General features: G+C 43.2%; 2 protein-coding genes across 13 annotated transcripts in view; one reads left to right on the forward strand and one right to left on the reverse strand.

Annotated features, from left to right (window-relative positions):
• The window catches only part of LOC143270189 (putative Polycomb group protein ASXL2), a 198,582-nt gene that overhangs the window by 46,927 nt on the left and 131,847 nt on the right, over positions 1-19,808 (reverse strand). For 3 of the 12 annotated variants that reach the window (XR_013047189.1, XR_013047184.1, XR_013047180.1), the window contains 2 exons: positions 11,903-12,131; positions 4,963-9,988 (listed from right to left, as the gene is read on the reverse strand). Coding sequence is in view for 2 of the 12 variants with exons in the window: in XM_076559168.1 (XP_076415283.1) it covers positions 9,969-9,988 (20 nt within the window). In the remaining 10 variants the exon portion in view is untranslated. Of the gene's footprint in view, positions 1-4,962; positions 9,989-11,902; positions 12,132-19,808 lie in introns of those variants that run through there. The other 9 variants (XR_013047181.1, XR_013047183.1, XR_013047185.1 and 6 more) reach the window with 8 other exon arrangements.
• Positions 2,733-18,364, forward strand: LOC143270182 (uncharacterized). Its single transcript, XM_076559125.1, has 5 exons — positions 2,733-3,548; positions 11,563-11,611; positions 12,210-12,261; positions 12,970-13,065; positions 14,053-18,364. The coding sequence occupies exons 1-5, from the start codon at positions 3,414-3,416 to the stop codon at positions 18,362-18,364; spliced, it is 4,644 nt and encodes a 1,547-aa protein (XP_076415240.1). The 5' UTR covers positions 2,733-3,413.

Genomic DNA, 19,808 nt, shown 5'->3' on the forward strand with positions numbered 1-19,808 from the left:
AACAATCAAAGCAAAAGAGTAGGGTTTGGGAGATGGCTCAGTGGTTAAGATCACTGGCTGCTCTTGCAGAGGACCTGGGCTGAGTTCCAGCACCCACATGGTGGCTCACAACTGCCTGTAACTCCAGTTCCAGGGGATCTGATGCCCTCTTCTGACTCTCTTGGGCACACATGTGGTACACAGACATTCATGCAGACAAAATATCTATAATAATAAATAAATAAATAAATAATAAATAAAATAAATTTTAAAAAAAGATGCTAAGGATAGAGGAGAAAGGGTAAATGGGGTTTAGTTACTACTATTACAGCTTTTGTGAGCACTATGAAATAAAAAGTGTATTAAAAAATAAAATTCCTGCCAGGCAGTGGTGGTGCATGCTTTTAATCCCAGCACTTGGGATGCAGAGGCAGGTGGATCAGTGAGTTCAAAGTCAGCTTGGTCTACAGAGTGAGTTCCAGGATGGCCAGGGCTATGCAGAGAAACTTTGTTTCGAAAAAACCGAAACAAAAACAGAATTCCCGATTATAATAGCATGTCATGTGTGGGAAGGCTAAATGAATTTAAATATTCTAAAGGCCCTGGATTATGCATAAGAGGATAAATGTTCGATTGACCTAACACTCTGAGCAGTGTGTATAGTGCATTCTAGAAGACACCCAGGGCTGGTGAGATGGCTCAGCAGGTAAAGGCACTTGCTGCCAAGCCTAGTGACCTGAGTTTGAATCCCAGGAGAGAGCACAGGCATGGAGAACTGGATCCGGGGTCAAGAGCTCTTGTTGTTCTTGCAGAGGACCCAGGTTCAGTTCCCAGCACCCACACGGCAGCTCACCATCTCTAACTCCAGTTCCAGGGATCCGATGCCCTGTTCTGACTCCTTGGCACCAGGCAGGCATGTGGTACACACACATACAGGCAGACAAAACACTTGTACACATAGAAAGAGCTAAATCTAAAAAAAAAAATACTAAAAAAAGAGAGCTGACTATCAAGTTGTCCCTTGACTTCCATGTAGGCCACAGTGCAAGTACACGTACACACACACACACACACACACACACACACACACACACACACACACACAAATACACACATCACATCACATCACACAGACACATACAAGAAACAGACAAACAAGGCTAGAGAGATGGCTCATAGGTTAAGAGCACTGACTGTTCTTCCTCAGAGGTCCTGAGTTCAATCCACATTGAATCACAACCATCTATAATGGGATCTGATGCAGTCTTCTAGCCTGCAGGCATACACGCAGGCAGAACACTGTACATAACAAACAATAAACAAATGTAATTTGTAGAAAGGCATTTAGTAGGTGTAGCTTAATAGCAGGATGCTTGGCCAGCATGTGTGAGGCCCTGGGCTTGACACTCTCAGCACTGGGGGAAAGATATAAAGACATATATATGGTTTACTATGCTGCCATCTATTCCTTCAGCATGGCCACTTCATTGTGACACAGTGACATGAAAGCAACCATAGACACTAGGCAAGTGGACCGAATGGACACGGAGACTGTATTTATATCACTTGTACAGTATGTCTTGTTTTTGCGCACATGCGGACTGTTTTAACTATTGTAACTTTTCTATGTAATGCTATGGATTAAACTCAACTGCATGCATGCTAGGGACCTGCACTATGAATGAGCTGTAGGCATCCCTAGCATGGTGGTTAAATATTTAAGACACAAAGAATATCTTTTCTGGACATACTAGGCCACTTGATCAAGAAAAGAACTTTATTTTGGCTCTGAGTTGAAGCAGTGTTGACAGGTCACATCTGGTGACAGACCTTTTGCTGGTAGAGTCCAGATGTGGAACAGGGAGGATGTCACATGGCAAGAGACAGGGAGTTTATGTGTATGGATTTTCATTTTTATCTCTTCTTCTTCTGAGGCTACCAGTCTTCAACCATGGGGGCTCCACTTGCATAATTTTCTGCCTATGCCCCCTGAAAGGCCCCACTTTTAAACACAGTAGTTGAAGTCGGGCTAGTGGTGCTCACGTGCTCTCCCAGCATTTGGTTGATGGATGGAGGCAATAGGATTCAGAAGATCAAGACCAGCTTTGGCTACCTAGCAAATTTAAGGCCAGACTGGGCTACATGAGACCTGCCTCGAAAATATGAAATAAATAAAATGATAAACATTGTAGTTGAATTAAATTCCTATTCTCCTGATGGTTCACCATGGGATGAAATTTCACCCCACGAACCCTTAAGGGACACACTGACATCATATTTAAATGACAGGGCCTATAAAGGTCCTTGTGAGGGCTGGAGGCAGCACACTGGTGAGGTACTGAGTTCAGTACCCAGCACCCATGTTGTGTGGTTCACAAACATCTGTTAACTGCAGATCACCTCTAGCACCCTCACTGTGGCACTGCACTCATACACACATTCACATCATTTAAAATAGTAATAAAAACAAATCTTGAAAGGTTCGTGTTAAAGTGCACATAAATGTTTTAGGAAACCGAAGGGATATCTCGTTCCTAATTCTTCACCAGGACTCCAGGCTGGTCTACAGCTAACACCTGCCACATAGCATGTGCTCAATGTACAAGCCAGAGCTCTTTATAATTAAAACCCTTGTAGAAATTGCATAGTGCTTCACGAAGCACGCACACCGTATTTATTTAACTATTTCTTTTTTAGTGGGCTTCCCAAGAATATTAATTGTACTGCCCCTATAGACAGAAAATACTGTGGGGGGAAAAGACTTGGTCTTCTGAAATGGTGCCTACCAGTCAGTGGTTCTTTAGTGTTCCTATATGAAAAGAATAATTTTGATCACATGAATTGATCATATCAATATTGTTTGCACTGTGTTGACTTGATAAGATGGTGTGGTGATACACGACTACTCTAAACTTGGCAGTGAGATTGTAGATCCTCTAAGGCCACTGCTTAGTGTGATGTGTGTCAGGTCAACAGCAACTAGGAAATATGGAGACCTGTGAACTTAGAAAACCAGGTGCCTCAAAGTCCCTGAGAGTTCCCACTTCAACTATCCCAACTCTCTTAGATTCCACTTGACTCTGTGTTCTAACCTACAGATTGAAATTTATGGCCATAGACCCAATCCCAATTTATGACAGTGACCGGCTCCAAAGAAAATGTGAGTCAGAACAAGTCATTTTGGAAGACCTTTGAAACTTTACCTCGCCACTCCTTCCTTAGTGACGAGTTTGTCTAGCTGGACCCTAGAAGATTCATAGATGGATTCTCCCCTGAGCTTTGGCTATTAGAGCTCAGAGCAAGGTCAGCCACAGGGAAGGGCATCAGCTGGGACCTGAGTGTGCACTGCTTTACCTGGCACTGCCTATTGTGATGTCATGAAATCTCAGTCTAGAGACAGAAACTCTGTAGTGGAGGGGGCATAGGCTTGAGAAATGTCTCTAATATGGGGGCTCGTTTTCCCACTGCCGACACATCTCAGCCTTATGCTACTTGGTTTCTTGGTTTGTGGAATATGGGTGTTGTTTTCTAGGTATCAGAGCCAGACAAAGGTGGCAGCCAAGACAGAGGTATGTGATAGCCACTCTCTCTGGATACTCACTCTCTCCATCCTGAAACCCTATAGGTTTGTCTAAATGCCCATCCTCTGGGCTGTAGGAAGAACTGGATGTGGGGGAGAGGGGGGTTGAGACAGCATTGATAGATGGCTTCCTCTTTTATTTTTCCTTCCTTGTTTTGGTTTTCTGAGACAAGGTTCCTCTGTGTATCCCTGGCTCTCCTGACTCACTCTGTATACTAAGCTGGCTTTGAACTCACAGAGATCTGTCTGCCTCTGCCTCCCAAGTGCTGGGATTGAGGGCATGAGCCACCACTGCCCACCTTGCCTTTCTCTTAATTCATTTCAAGAAGCCTTAGGATGGGCATGTTGCAGGAGTTTCTCTGAGTTCGAGGTCAGCCTGGTCTACACAGTGTGCTCCAGGACAGCCAGGAGTACACAGGGAGAGTCTGTCTCAAAAAAAAAACAAGAAGAGGAGGAAGAGGGAAGAAGAAAGAAGAAAGAAGGAGGAGGAGGAAGAGAAGGAGAAGGAGAAGAAGGAAGAGGAGGAGGAGAAGAAGAAAAGAAGGACGTAGTAGTAACGGTAGCTTTGGGATCTATTATCAAATAGACACTGAGGCAGAAGGTACTAGATACTGAGAAAGTGATGTGTAGGAGCTCGAGCTGAAGTGAGACATTCAGATGACATAACTTTGGGGAAAAGAATGTGGTAAGGGTGCTGTGGATATTGTCCATCACGGGATGGGAGGCAGACAGGAGAGTGAGTTTGTTTTATAAAGAAAGATTTATAATTATATGACGAGACAAAGAAAATCAAGTGGTACTTTGCTGTGGGATTTTTATTTCCAGGAGGAGGAGAATTGTTTGAGTTCATGGTACACGTGTTTAACGTTAGTAGGTCATGCCTCTTCTGAGTTTTCGATCATGTGAGCAGACCATGAGTGACTGGCTCCCCCACATCCTGCCATCTTGCCCAGACTTGGCACATCCACCTCTTATTTTAGTGATTCCAGTGAGTGTGTGGTATTGCATTGTGATTTCGTGTGCAACCCCCATAACTAAACTCTGAGCAACGTCTCAGGTTTATTAGCCATTTGGAAATTCTCTCTTGTAAACTGCCTATTCAAGTCATTTGTGCAGTGTGTGTGTGTGTGTGTGTGTGTGTGTGTGTGTGTGTGTGTGTTAGGTGTGTGTATGTAAGGATCAAATTCAGGTCATTGCTCATGCTAGGCAAAGCACTCTACCACTGAGCTTTATCTCGGGTCCATTTTTTTCCTTGTTTCTTGTTTTTTGAGATGGGGTTTCTCTGTGTAGTTTTGTGCTTTTCCTGGAACTCACTCTGTAGCCCAGGCTGGCCTTGAACTCACAGAGACCCACCTGCCTCTGTCTCCCAAGTCCTGGGATTAAAGGCATGCGCCACCACGACCCGACTTTCCTTGATTTTTATTAAGGATAATTTCAGGCAAATCAAAGGCACAAAGAATTGGTAAACGAGCCGAGTCTGAACAAGGCACTACATTCAATCCTTAGTATAAGAGAAAAAATTAAAGGTGGTCTGATGAATCTTCATAGACCAGTCACTCAATCATTTTGAAGCAAATCAGAAATAATTTCATGGTAAATGTTTTAGTATGTATATTTTGAGCTAATGCCCCTCTCAACAAAGAAAAAAAAGAAGAAAAGAAAAACAGGTTAATCACAGTATCATTATTACACCTAAAAATGTAACAATAAAATTGGAATAATTCCTTAATACCTCACATACCCACCAGCATTTAAATTCCAATAGTCACGCAGTTATTTAATGGCATAAATTATTATTTAGCCCAACTCAATATTGAATGTTGAGATTGAACAATATGTTTCTGTATTCTAATCTACAGAGTCTCTCTTTTCTTTTATTAGTTTCATCCATGTATTGGATAAAAGGGTCATTTCTCTAGATTTCACAATCAACATTTTGTTGATCAAATACCCATGCTGTGCAGCCATACACATATAGGCAACAGTAATTGGACTTAGTGGGTTATAAAAGAGAAAAGCATGAGGTTGGGAGGTGGATATGTTGTGGGGTATGTATGGGGGAAGTTGGAGTGGGGAGGGGTGGGTATGATTATATTTGATTGTACACATGTCTAAAATATTCTGAAATTAGGAAAAATTATAATGCCCCCTCCATGTTGTCAGTTCACACACTGCTGCCTCTGGTACTTCATGTGAGTGAGTTGAGATTTATCCAGAACTCCTGTAGAAATGCATTTGCCAGGGGAGCAGGGTTGGAAAGTGCGACCTTCAAGCGGGTTTAATGCCATTCTTTCTAGACTGAGTAAGGTCTCACAGGCATGGCTCCTCACTCTCTGAGGACTGGGTTCGCTGCCACAGGAGTCAGGACCCCTTTTGTCTTCCACACACATCCACTTGCTCCTCTGCCTCTGTCTGCTGTGAGTTGAAGCTACACAAAGACCTCAGGTGAAGCTAAGGACATGTTAGCACTAGGATCTTAGACATCCTCACGTGAAGGGAAGGACATGCTAGCACTAGGCTCTTAGACATCCAGAACCATGAAGCCAACTAAACCTCTCTCCTTCATAAATGAGCTGATCACAAGTATTCTATTTCAGCAGCTCAACATGAATTAGAACCATGAGAAAGTTGGTTCTAAGATTTATCAGAATTTGTTTTCTGGTAGGAAGAGTTGACGTAGTTCATAGGTAATGATAATCATCATGAGGCACATAATGTGTGATTTGGCATGGCATTTTACTTTTATCTATCATTATCATCATCTCTATCTATCATCTATCTATCTATCTATCTATCTATCTATCTATCTATCTATCTATCTATCTATCTATCTATCTATCTATCATCTATATCTATCTATTTATTTTATTGCTAAGGATCAAATCCAGAGTCTTGTGCTCTCTGCAAGCAGTCCACCACTGAACTACATCCACAGACCTGGTATAATATTATAATTTCTTTTTTATGTTTTTGTTTTTCGAAATAGGGTTTTCCTGTGTAGCCCTGGCTGCCCTGGAATTCACTTTGCAGACAAGGCTGGCCTTGAACTCACAGAGAACCACTTGCCTATGCCTCCCAAATGCTGGGATTAAAGATGTGCACTACCACCACTCCTTGTAAATACCATTTTATACAAATGATGCCGAAACCCAAGAATACAACAGATCTTTCCATATTGAGCTGCTTAGAGAACCCTAAGTGTATCACTTTGACTTTATTCTCCTGTAGGAATATTCTCTAAATTATACCATGTGTAAATAACAAGTTTTATTGCCTCTTTTCCAACCTTATATCTTGGTTCTCCTTGCCTTCATTTATGATTATGACTTCAGGTACAATATTCAGTAGCAATGTGTTGTGGGCATCTGCCTCTTTATTAAGTCAAGGACATTTTTCAGTAATTCACCAGTTATGTATAATGTTTTCTGTGGTTTTTCATATATTCTTTCCCAAGTTAAAAAAGTTTTAGCAAGGATTGGTGTTAATTTAAAAAAATCTAAAATTTTAAATTAAATCTCTTTATACTGGGTGCTAAATATTAAGTATATTTCCTGCCTCTATTTAGATGGTCATATATTTTTTCTTGTTCATTCAATGTACTGAGTTGCATGAGAATGTAAGATAATAAACCAGGTGTGAATTCCTAGGATACGTATAACTCATTTGTAATGTTGGTCCCAATACTTTAATTAGATTCATTAGATTCAGTTTGCTGATATTTTGTTTGGGATTTATACATCTATGCATAAATATATTGATTGGTCAGGTCTGAATTAGATTTTAGAATGGTGATTGTTCCATCTTCCTCAATGAAAAATAGAAGCAAATCTGAATATCCATCTCATTAATGTAAGAGATGCCCTCAATACTCATGGAATTGCAAGGGTTTTTGGAGTTCTGTACCAGAATCTGGAACAAAGACCAGATTGTTCTTTATCTCACACACACACACACACACACACACACACACACACACACACACACACACACAGAAACAAACACACTCTCCAAAGGAGGATATACTAAGGTTAAGAAATAGGCTCTCATAGCTCCTCTGAAATTCATAGACAAACTTGAGTAAGAGTTAATGTCATTGTCCCAAGCCCAAACACAGCATCTCCAAAGAATCTATAGATTGTGTTGGTAATGCCATTTTACCATCAAACCTTCTGATCATGAACAAAGGATGTGTTATTTACTATTTACTCTCTACAACAGTGTTTTGTAGTTTTTCCATCTCATGACATAGCCACCTCCCAAACACCCCATCTACTAATACATTACCTTGGGGGTTAGGATTTCAACATATCAAGTTGGGGGATAACATTGGACCCAATGTATGTCGGGGAATTTCCCAGGCATTTCTACTTTACTGAGTGTCTTAAAAAGCAAACAAACCACATGAGTACATGTTTGGTTTTTCTGCACCACCTCTATGACCATGGCAACCCCCACTTTGTGTTATTAGTACGGAATAGTGTGTTGACCACTGTGCTATGTTGAAACGGTCCTGCATTATTTAAACATCATTTCACTGTGTGTATCTACTGTATCTGGTACTGTTACACTGCACACAGTCCCCTCCCTCCCCACTCTCCTTCACTGTCTCCCCACAGTGTCCTTAACTCTTCCAGTCATTTCTATTTTCATGGCATGTTTACATCTGTGAGGTTATGTACTCTATGAAATTAGGACCCACAAAGGAGAAGAATCATTTGATGTTGGTCTTTCTGAGGCTGGCTTAGCTGCTTTATAGGAGTTCCAGTTGCATCCCTTTTCCTGAGAAAACTATGTAACCTTGTTCTTGGTGACAGAAAAAGTCCATTGTGTAGACACACACATTTAACATCCACTCCTCCATTGTTGGACACATAGCTTGGTTCCATAACTCAGTTATTATTTATAGTGCTGAAGGAAATGCTGATGGGCATGTGTCTCTGTCACATTAACCTCTATACATTCTTTGGATAAATTCCAAACACTCAGATTCATCATCATTCTGTAAGTTCAGGCCAGCCCAGTAGGTGTACTGCATTTATGTTTATTGACAAATTTTTCCACTCTATCTTACATTTTTGAGTAGTTCCACTAAGTACAAGTCTAGATAGGCATTTGTTTTCTTATAGCACATTCAAGAATTTATGCTGTTGTTTTCTCGTGCCCTGTATTTCTAAGAACACGGCAGCTCTTTCCCTACTGCTCATGCAGATATGGTAACTCTTTTATTCGGGGCCAAGTATCAAGAATCTTCCTCTTCTGTTTTCAGCATTTTTTTTTTTTTTTTTGGATTTTCGAGACAGGGTTTCTCTGTGCAGTTTTGTGCCGTTCCTGGAACTCGCTTTGGAGACCAGGCTGGCCTCGAACTCACAGAGATCCGCCCGGCTCTGCCTCCCGAGTGCTGGGACTAAAGGCGTGCGCCACCAACGCCCGGCTTGTTTTCAGCATTTTTGAATCTACTTAATTCAGCTGTTCTTCGGCTTCTGCTGTCCTAAAACTTACATATCAGTGCTTCTCAGTTTTCACGAGTTTCTAGTTATTAAGTCAAAGAACAGACTGCTTCGAAGCAGTTTTTAGGGATGAGGAGATCCGTCAGTCAGTAAAGTACTTGCTTTGCAAGCGTGAGGTCCTGACTTCCATCCCTAGAATTGTGTAAGAGATCTGTGCTCAGTGGCACACACTTGTAACACCAGCACTGGGGTGGGGGTAGAGACAGGCGTATTCTTGGGGATCCCTGTCCAGATAGTTCAGATCTTGACAAGCTCCAGGCCAATGAGAGACCGTGTCTCAAAAGTCAAGGTGGGTGGCACCTGAGGAATGATGCCTGAGGCTAACCTCTGACCTCCACGTGCACATGCCACATAAGCAGGCACACCTCTGCACACTTGTGTACCTACGTGTACATGCACAAACCAAAAACTCACATTATTTTCCACACTTGAATTCTCTTATAAAAATAGAGATTTTTTGTATTTTATGTATATGAGGATTTTGCCTGCAAGTAAGTGTACATGCGCACCACATGTTGCCTGGTACTTCCAGGGGTCATAAGAGATCAGATCCTCTGACACTGGAGTTAAAGTTATAAGCCACCATGCGGGTGCTGGGAACCGAACCTGGGTCCTCTGTAAGTGTAGCCAGTGCTCTTAGCGGTTGAATCGTCTCTCCAGCCCCTCAACATTTGAATTCTCAACCCACTTAGAGCCCATCTCTGAATCCTGTATTGAGAAATGATCCACTTTTATTTTTCTCACTGTTTTCTACTGTCTTAGTTTCTATTCTGTCGCTGTGACAGAATGCCCTAACAAAAGAGCCTTAAAGGGGGGGGGGGCTCACTTCAGCTCACCATCACCCAAGGTTATGGTCCATTGGTCCATCGTGGTAGAGGAGGTCACAGCTGCAGGGGCTTAGGCTAGCGAGTCAACGTTGCATCTGCAGTAAAGAAGCAGAGAGGAGTGATGAGTCCAAACTGTAGCTCACTTCTCTTTCCCCACTGACACAGTCTAGGATCCCAGTAAGAGAATGGCGCCACCACAGTGGAGCCCCAGGTATGGTTATCAAGACGGTTCCCCATGGGCATGCTCGGAGGCACAGGTCCACAAGATTCTAGATTTTGGCAAGTTGACATCACTTATCACAGCTATGGAATCATTTCTTGTCACTATGTGGAGCTCTCTTCAATTAAGCTGACATATGTAAGTGAATTTATTTCAGAGCTGGGCTTTGGGTTTTTTGTTTGTTTTGAGACAGGTTTCTCTATATAGCCCTGGCTGTCTTGGAACTCACTATTGACACAGAGAAATCCTTCTGCCTCTGACTCCTGATTATTTCAGAACTTTTTTGTTTTTAAATCCCACCTGCCTGCTCCTGTTCTTATGAACTTGTTTTATGGTATGTCTTAATTTTTGGTCCAGTAAATTGCTCCCTTACACTTCTTTTTGTGGTTACTTTTGGTGACTAGCAGACCTTTCTTATTATTTATTTGTTTATTTATCTATATTCATGGTATTCATTAATTACACTCACGATATTAATTACATTTGTGGTATTCATTGATTACATTCGCAGTATTGATTCAATAACTGTATTTATGATATTCATTAATTATATTAATTGTATTGATTTATTATATTCATGATATTATGTCCTGATACTAATGTCCATTGTGGGACTTTTCCATCACACAAAACAGAGGTTCTGTACTTAGGAAATCATTGCTCTATATTCCTTTCTTCTCCATCTTGAGATATCGTCTAATCTTTCTGTTTCTATGAATTTGTATATTCTATATATTTCATGTAATACAATTCTATAGTATTTGTCCCTTTTTTTTAATGTAAAGCCATTTTATGTACAACTGCAGGAGAAATAATACACTTGAGCATAAAAATAGGTTATAATTCAAGTCCAGGGTTATTTTAAACAAGTCAGTTCTTTTCATCTGCCATACTGGCCACAGGGATTGAACATAGGTTGCCAACGCTTGGCAACAGATGCCTTCAGCCACTGAGCTATTTTGCTGGCTCCCACATGGCATCTTACCTGTTTACTTGGCTGTTTTCCTTACTAATGCAAGTCTCTAGAGCACAGGACTCATATTTACCTCTAGAGTCTCAGGTCTACACACAATAATCTAGGACTTAGGTTTGTTTAAACACTTACTAATTTGCATGTGGGTGCATGCATGGACAGATGGCATGCACGTGGAGGTGAGCATAACTTGTGCAAATGCTTTTCTCCTTTTACTATGAGGGCTCCAGAGATGGGACTCAAGTCATCAGAATTGGTGTCAAACACCTGTGCCCACAGAGCCATCTTGCTGGTCCCTTAGGATATTTAATCCATTGTTCACAAAGAAATAAATGAGATGGTAACTAATGATATGGTTGCAGATGACAACTGATAAAATATATCACTATCCCCTATGTAAGATTAGATGTGTTGTCAATAAAATCCCCAAACCAGAACGTAAACCTGACTGGGTTTCTCTTTGTGTGTTTCTCTAGGCTCCTAAGCAACAAAACACATCTCTAAAACAGATCCGGAAACTCACAGGTCAGAAGGGTTCTATCCTTATGGGTCAGCTCAAGGCTGATGACTGATCAACTGTGGACCTGCTTTAGGACTCTTTCCACTTGAAGGGGAAGAAAGTTGAAAAAGAGGGTGTGCCTGGAGAGTACGCCCATCTCTCTGACATCTTTCCTTCCAAAGTCAGTCAAACAGCTCCATCCTCCATTGTTTCCTTTCCTCGGGCTTCTCTGTCCCTACATCTTCATGTAGAGCCCAAAATATGGGAGAGGAGAATGGACAAAGATGAACCAGAGTTTGGTGCAGGAGGTCCATTACCTTTACTCCTCTACCACGGATGTGGATGTGGGATGGCCATCTTTGAAGGGGAAGATGTATCAGGATCTCTGTGTCCCCCAGTGCTGTGTTCCCATTCCGGGCTTCTCATGGGTCACTTCTAGGACATGGCGAAGACAGGATAGTATGCTTTAGAAGCAAAACAAACCTCGATAGGTGTGCTGTGTACACTCCTCAGCTTCACGATGGATGTGACTTCATCTTTGCTCCCCTAATTGTTAAATGAAGGGGGTTCTGTTAGATGATGTCAGCAGTCACTATGCTAACAGTTTCTTTGCTCCTGTTACAGTTTCACAGTTGGAAGAAACAGAGATGAACGTCAGTGCAGCTGATCTGACACGGTAAGCAGAGCCTGTCTACAGACTGTCCTGTGACAGATACCCGTGCTGACTAGTTTCCTGTCAACTTGATACAAGCTGCCATCATTTTGGAAGAGGGAACCTTAATTGCCCCCCCCCCCCCAGATTGCCTTGTGGGCAAGTACATTTTCCCCTGGCTGTCCTGGACCTCACTCTGTAGACCAGGCTGGCCTTGAACTCAGAGATCCACCTGTCTCTGCCTCCCGAGTGCTGGGATTAAAGACATGAGCCACCATACCCGGCTGGATTTTCTTAATTGATGATTGATGTGGGTAGGTCCAGCTCACTGTGGGTAACCACGCATGAGCTAGTGGTCTCAGGGGGTAAAAGAAGGCAGGGTGAACAAACCATGAAAGCAAGCCAGTAAGCAGCTCCATGGCCTCTGCATCAGCTCCTGCCTCTTGAATCCATCTTGCCCTGAGTTCCTACCCTGACTTCCCTCAGCAATGGAGAATGACCTGGGTGTTGTAAGCTGAAACAAACCCTGTCCCCCAAACATTATATTCATTGGGGCTCACCACAGGAATAAAATTCCTACCCATGACACCATCTTCATTGTGAATGCTCTACGTAAAACACCTGGCACTCTGACTTGATTTACTCTGAGACCAACTGCCTCCCTCCTAAATTATCCTTCTATTCCTCCTGTAATGTCACTTCAATCCCACTGACATCCTCTGCTGTGTCCAGTATTTCAGGACTTCCTACCAACTGGACCCAGGAATATGTATTCTGGTCAATAGACAGGAGTCTGCGACAGATCTTCCAACATCTGGATAATGCAAGGTCAGGAAACAGAGTTACTAGGCAGGGGACAGAGAGGGGGGGAGAGAGAAGAAAGAGTAAAGGAAGGAGGTAAAGGAAAAAGTTAGTTTGAGGAGCAGTGGAGAACTATTTTGTGAGCTTTATTTATTTTATGTTTTATCTGTAAGTATGTGCACCACGTGCATGCTTGGTGCCCACAGAGAGCAGAAGAGGGTATAAGATCCCCCAGTACTGGAGTTACAGATGTTTGTGGCCTACCATGTGGGTGTTTTGATTCAAACTTGGGTCCCCTGGAAGAGCAGTCACTCAGTCACTGCTCTTAACTGCTGAGCTATTTCTCTAGGCCTCACTGTGTAAATATATATACATGTATGTATGTATATGTATATGTATATGTATATATATAAAAAATTCAGTTGTATTTTTGTGCATGAGGGCCACATCATGTATGTGGCAGTCAGAGGACAAGCCACAGGAGTCAGTTCTCTCCTTCCAACATGTGAGTCTTAGGGCTCAAACTCAGGCCAAGCCAAGCACAGATGTGTGTGTGTGTGTGTGTGTGTGTGTGTGTGTGTGTGTGTGTGTGTGTGTGTGTTGTGTAAAACTTGGGTGTCATTTCTCGGGAGCCATCCACCTTGTGTTGTGAGGTAGAGTCACTCCCTGGGACTCACTGATTATTCTTGGCTGTCCAGTGAGGCCCAGGGCATCTACTTGTCTCTGCTTGCCCGGCACTGGGGCACTGTGTTCTTTTCTTTTCCTGTGGGCTCTATGGAGGGAACTCAGCTTCTCTATTGGTATAGCATGTACGCTACTGACGGACTCGTCTCCTCTGCTCTTGGTGGAGGAATTCTTTACATAAATGATTGACGTTTGTGAATGCAACCCCTCTTTTCCCTCATTCTCCCTTAGACCAGAAATATTTTGGATTTGAAATAGCCGCTCCCTTCCTTCTCTCTAATTTCCCTCCTGATTCCAAAGAAAATGAAAACATTTCTCTTTGTTTCTCAGATCAACGCTTATGGAGCTGAATGTTTCAGAATCCCGAGATGTGACTTCTTCCTCCGTCTCTGATGTTGTGGTTCAGGAGGCTGTCCCACCCAGCTGTTACTGTAAAAAGGGAAAGCCTTCTACTGACTACAGCATGTCCTCTGCATCATCCAACAACAGCTCCAGCCTGTCTTATCTTCCAAGGTTTCATGAAGGAACAGCTTGGCAATTGCAGAGCGATAGTGGACCTGTTTCCTCCCAGAAGGAACCAACTATGCCCAGGAGCCCTGGCACAGCCCTGCCTACTTCTCGGCTGACAGATCCTGAGAAATCAGCTCTTTCTCCGAATTTGACACTTCTTCCTCCCTTACAAGCTCAAAATTCCTTCATTAGCTCTATTTTAGAATCCTTAGATCCTTGTGAGCAAGAGAAGACAAAAGATAAGGGAGAGATTCATTTTCAATCAAATCATGGGTCAGATTCTGATTTGGATGAGAGTCCAGGACCCCTGGTATGGGCTCCACTCCAGCTCTCTCCTTTGATCAGAGGAGAACTGGAAGGACATATGTCTCAGAAGGTTTCTACTTTGCAGCAAGAAGTGGTGCCTCTGCCCGTGAAGAAATCCTGGAACATACTCAATCATTTGATGGATGTACAAGGAGTCCCTGAAGAAGAGCTCCCGGAAACTCAGTTACCTACACTCATTCCTCAGAGTGCTGAGCAAAATACCAACACATCTCCAGATCCTCCATCATTTCATCTCCACATGAACATTGGGGTGAATTCTGAAGTCCATAGGACGGAAGCAATCATTTCACAGCCATTTCCCTCAAACAGGCAGTCACAACCCCAGGATGACCGCCAAGAACTTAGATATAATCCTTTAGTTATATCACCAGGCACTCCATCTCCCAGAAATTTAGAGGTTAACATAATTCAGGAAGAACAAGCTTTAGTGAAAAAGGATTCAAAGCATGTGTTAGAGCTGAATATAGAGCAGAGGGTCATAGGTCTTCCAGAAAAAAGGGTACAGACACAAAAGGCACAACTAACTAATGTGGAGCAGACACCCAAGATACCACCTTCAGCCACTGATGTCATAAAGGTCACACCACTGGCCTTGCTTCAGGTTATGGACTTAATGGGAATAAACCCAGAACCACAGTCGGAGGTGATAGACTCTGTGGGGTTTTCCCCACAGCCACCAAATCAAGCAGAAACAGTGAGTATAACTCCTCAGCCATTGAATGAAGTAATTGAACCGATAGAAGTAACCCATCATCAGGATCAAACCACGGGATTAAAGAGCATGGCCTCAAGACTGAGTCAAGTCACAGATGACATGAAGGTAACTCCTGTGGCATTGTTTCACGTCACAGATTCCATGGGGATGATTGACAAATTAAGTCCACATGGCATAGAACCATTAGGAATAGCCCCAAAGCCACAATACCAAGTCATGGAATCAGTGAAGACAGATACACTGCATAACTATCAAGCCAAAAGACCAGGAAGTATGAGTCGAGGGCCACAGCAGACGGTTGTGGAAGCTGTGGAAATGATTCCACAGCCTCAGCATAAAGACATGGGAACACTGACCATGACCTTGGGGTCACAGAATCAAGCCACAAAACACATCAGGATTACTCCCAGTCCAGTACATGAAAATGCAATGGAAATTAGCTCAAGTGCACTGCCTGAAGCCACTGAAGATACAAAAGTATCTCCAGTGGCAAAACAAGCCATGGATTTCATGCAGATGATTCCACTAGGACAGCCACACATTACTAAATCTAGGGCTTTGATCCAAGGCTCACAGCCTCCAGCTGAAAATTTGACCCCAGTGTCAGCTCAACCAGATGTTCCAACTACTACTGTCCCAGTAGGAACTGTAGAATCTAGAAGCATACCTCCACAGCCACCATCTAAAGTCCTGGAACCATCAGGAATGACTGATGACCTACTACCGTCAGGTCAGTCCCTGCATGCTCTAAAGGTGACCCCACTAGTCCAGGCATCTCCCACAGAAATGATCACACCACTACAAATTGTAGAGCCTCAAATCGAAGAGGCTCTGGAATTGCCTTCTGGGTTACAGGGTCAAGTTCGAGACTCCGTGGGGACTATGCCACAATCTCGAGGCACAGAGTGTGTGTCACTGACTCCAGGACTGTCTCATCAGGTCAAAGACCCTTCGGAGTTCGCCCCATGGCACCAAGACTTAAGCTGTTCAGAGGTGAGCCCAAGGCAAAGTCACAACATGACAGAAACTATGGGGTTGAACTGGCCACAAGTGAAGGATCCTATGGAGATACCACAGTCACACCATCAAATAATGGAATCCACGAGAACAATCCCAGCACCACCAGATCAAAGTGCAGTACCTATAGGAAGAGGCCAAAAGCATCAAGTTCCAGAAGCTGAAGTAGGGCCAGTCATACCACTGCTTCAGGAAATGGAATATTTGGGGGGGAGCACAATCCCACAGTCTAAGGTTAGGGATTCAGTGGACTTACCCCCAGAACTACAGAGTGTAAAATCTGAGCACCTAACCCCAGATCCAATATTGCAAAGTATGAAATCTATGGACATAACCACAGAATTAGTCCCAGAAATGGAAAAATATGGACCACCAACCTCAACAGTGGTATGTATAGATTTGGCCCAAGAACTGCATCAGCAGAATATGCAATATGAGGAATTAACCCCTATACCACAACTGCAAAGTGAGACATCTGTGCCATCGGCCCCTGAGTCTCAGTTTCAAGATGTGAAATCTGGCCAGCTGACAGTTGAACCACAACTCCAAAATAAAAAGTCTGCTGAGCTGACTCCATGTCCACAGTTGCACAGTAATGTATCAGTGCATTTGATTTCCGATTCTCAGTCTCAAGGTATGGAAGAAGCTCTTTTAGCCCTATCACAGGAGATACAAGGAGATATAAAAATGGTGGAGTTGACTCCAAGACCATCACTTGAAGATATAAAATCTGTGAACTTGGCCCCAGAACCATGTTCACAAATCACTGGCTCTGATAAGATAGCCCCTGTACCATTGCTTGAGGATACAAAGACTCCATTTGTAGAAGGTAGGAGTCTACTTCCTGAGGCACAGGTGGAGAGTATGGAAGTTGGTGAACTGATCCCAAGCACACAATTTTATGCAACAAAATCTTTAGAAGAGACCCCCAAACCAAGTTATCATTTCCTAGAACCTGAAGGACCGACCCTACAGCATCCAGCCTCAGAAGCAAGGGTGACCTCTGACCCTTGCCGGCAGGTGGAAGAATCTGCTCCGTTGCCACAATCATCATTAGGGATGAGTCCAGCACCATTGAGCCAGACCTCAGAATCTGTGGAGATGAGCTCACCACCACTCCAAGAGACTCTTGAACCTGGGACCCAAGTTGTAAAAGAGATGGAAGAGACTTCAGAAACAGGAAGTGCAGTTAAAGATACTCTGGATTTTCTACTAGATTCAGAAGTGCAAACTATGACCTCAGGAGTGATGGCCCCAGAGACACAGCCCCCAGATGTGAAGTTTGTTCAGGTGACTCTAGACCCCTGTGCAGAAGTTACTAACCCATCGGAAAGAACTCTGAAACCAGAAGATGAAGACACAGAGACCTTCAGATTGACATTCTCTAAAGCTGATGATACCCAGGGAACCATCATAGACCTATATTCAGAAGTGAGATCTCTGGAGTTTAGTGTAGAACCAGGAGTGCAAGGTGAGAAATCAGAATCTTTTGCCCAAAATTTGAAGTCTGCAGAAGTAATCACCGAACCAACTGTACAAGTTGTAGAACCTGCAGTACTAACTACAGAACCCAAACCACATATTAAAGATGTGATCCCAAGGCCACAGCTCCAGGAAGTAAAGTCTAGGCAAATGGATAGAGAATCACAGTTGCAAAATGAGAACTCTGTAAATGTAATACAACCTTCATCTGCAGGAGAGGTAGATCCTGAAAAGACAAAACCAGAGCCACGACTACAAAGTTTATCACTGAAGGAACGGATTGAAGGGACACAGTCCCCAAATGTGAAATCTGTGGATTTAAATCTAGGCCCACAGCAGCTAAGTGTCAAATCGAAGTTGATTCCAGGGCCCAAATTGCAAAGTGTCCAGTTTCCAATGTTATATCAAGGACTACTTCTTCAAGGGGAAAACCCAGTAAATTTCATCTCAGGCCCCCCACATTATGGTGTGAAATTGATGATGAAATACCATGTTCTCTGGGGCCAGAAACCAGATCATCAGATTTTATCCTTGGGCCAAAGCTTCCAGAACCACAGCCACAACCACAACCACAACCTGGGAAGCCGGTAGACATAAACATAAGACCATGCTTGCATCATGTGAGATTCTCTGATGCAATCCCAGAGGCCAAGCACCAAGGTTTCAAATGTGTACAGTTCATGCCAGGAGTTCAGCTTCAAGACAGGAAGCCTCAGACATTGATGCCAGAATCATTTTTGCCATTAAGCCAAGAGACACAGGTTGAAGATAAGAAGCTTGTGTTGCCTCCGGAACTATCAGAGTTTTGCAGCATGAAACGCCCAATCCCAGCCTCTGAACTGCAACATCCAAGAGTGATAGCTAAGCCGGTCAATCCAGGACTGTGGCACCAAGATACCAAATTTTCTGAGTTGGCTTCTAGGAGGAAATATCAGAGAGTCAAATTTGGGGAGCAAACCCCAGGATCATTGTCTCATGGTATGAGTCCTATGGCTCCAGAGTTAGGGATACATGATCCCAAATCAGCAAAGGTGACTCCAGGCCTACAAGATACAAGGCAGGTGAGTTTTAACTCAGGGCCATGGCTGCAAGATGTCCAATTTTTGTATGCAATTCCAGGAACTCAACCTCAAGGTGTGAAGACTTCCAAGTTAAACTCAGGGCCACAATTAGAGTGTGTAAAAATGTTTGAGTTGACCCCACAGCCAGAAAGGCAAGGGATGAAGCCAGAGTTAATAGTACAAGAGCCACCCTTTAAAGATATAAAATATGTCACAAGGAATCTAGTACCAAACTTTGAAGGCAAAATGTCTTATCAACTAGCATCTGAACCACAGATACCAAATGCAGAATCAAAGAAATTGACTCCTGAGAAACACTTAGCAGGTGCAGATCATTCTGGGTTGATCAGAAGAGCACAGGCACAAGGTGTAGAATCTTCTACATTGATCCACAGACAGCATTTGGGACATATAAAACCAGTAGAGAAGATCACAGCCTCAAAGCAAGAAGAGTTAACTCCAGGGCCACATTTGGAAGGCATCAAATCTATGGAGTTGAGGTCAAAGTCAGAGCTGGGGAAAATCATATCTAAGCTGTCCCCGGGGATACAAGCAGGAGATAAGGAACATGAGGAGCTGCCTCCGTGCTCTACCTTGAAAGGTTTAAAATCCGAGTTACCACCTTCAGGACCACAGTTAGAAGACAGGAAATCTGCAGTTTTAACTCTAGGACAATGTCTAGAGAGGATAAAATCTACAGTGATATCCCCAAGCAGTTCCCAGTCAGATGGTATGAAATCTGTGAAGTTGATCCCAGGTTCAAGAATTCAGGATTTGATAACTGTGGGGTTGGCCCGTGATGCACGTGTGCAAGATATAAATGCCATGGGCTTAGAACGTGAACCAAAGAAGCAAGGGGAGAGTCCCGGGACTTTTGCACCAGGGATGCTGTTTCAAGATAAGCCTATGGAGGTATTGCAAGAGCCTCATCAACACAATGTAAAACCCATGGAACTGACTTCACGGCCACAAAC

This window comes from Peromyscus maniculatus, chromosome 22, assembly GCF_049852395.1.
Source record: "Peromyscus maniculatus bairdii isolate BWxNUB_F1_BW_parent chromosome 22, HU_Pman_BW_mat_3.1, whole genome shotgun sequence".
Classification (NCBI taxonomy): Eukaryota; Metazoa; Chordata; class Mammalia; order Rodentia; family Cricetidae; genus Peromyscus; species Peromyscus maniculatus.

Coding starts and splice junctions, on each gene's coding strand:
- LOC143270182 (XM_076559125.1), top strand. CDS start 3,414: ATGTCTCTAATATGGGGGCTCGTTTTCCCACTGCCGACACATCTCAGC. Junction 3,549..11,562: donor AGGTGGCAGCCAAGACAGAG/GTATGTGATAGC, acceptor GTGTTTCTCTAG/GCTCCTAAGCAACAAAACAC. Junction 11,612..12,209: donor ACAGATCCGGAAACTCACAG/GTCAGAAGGGTT, acceptor CTCCTGTTACAG/TTTCACAGTTGGAAGAAACA.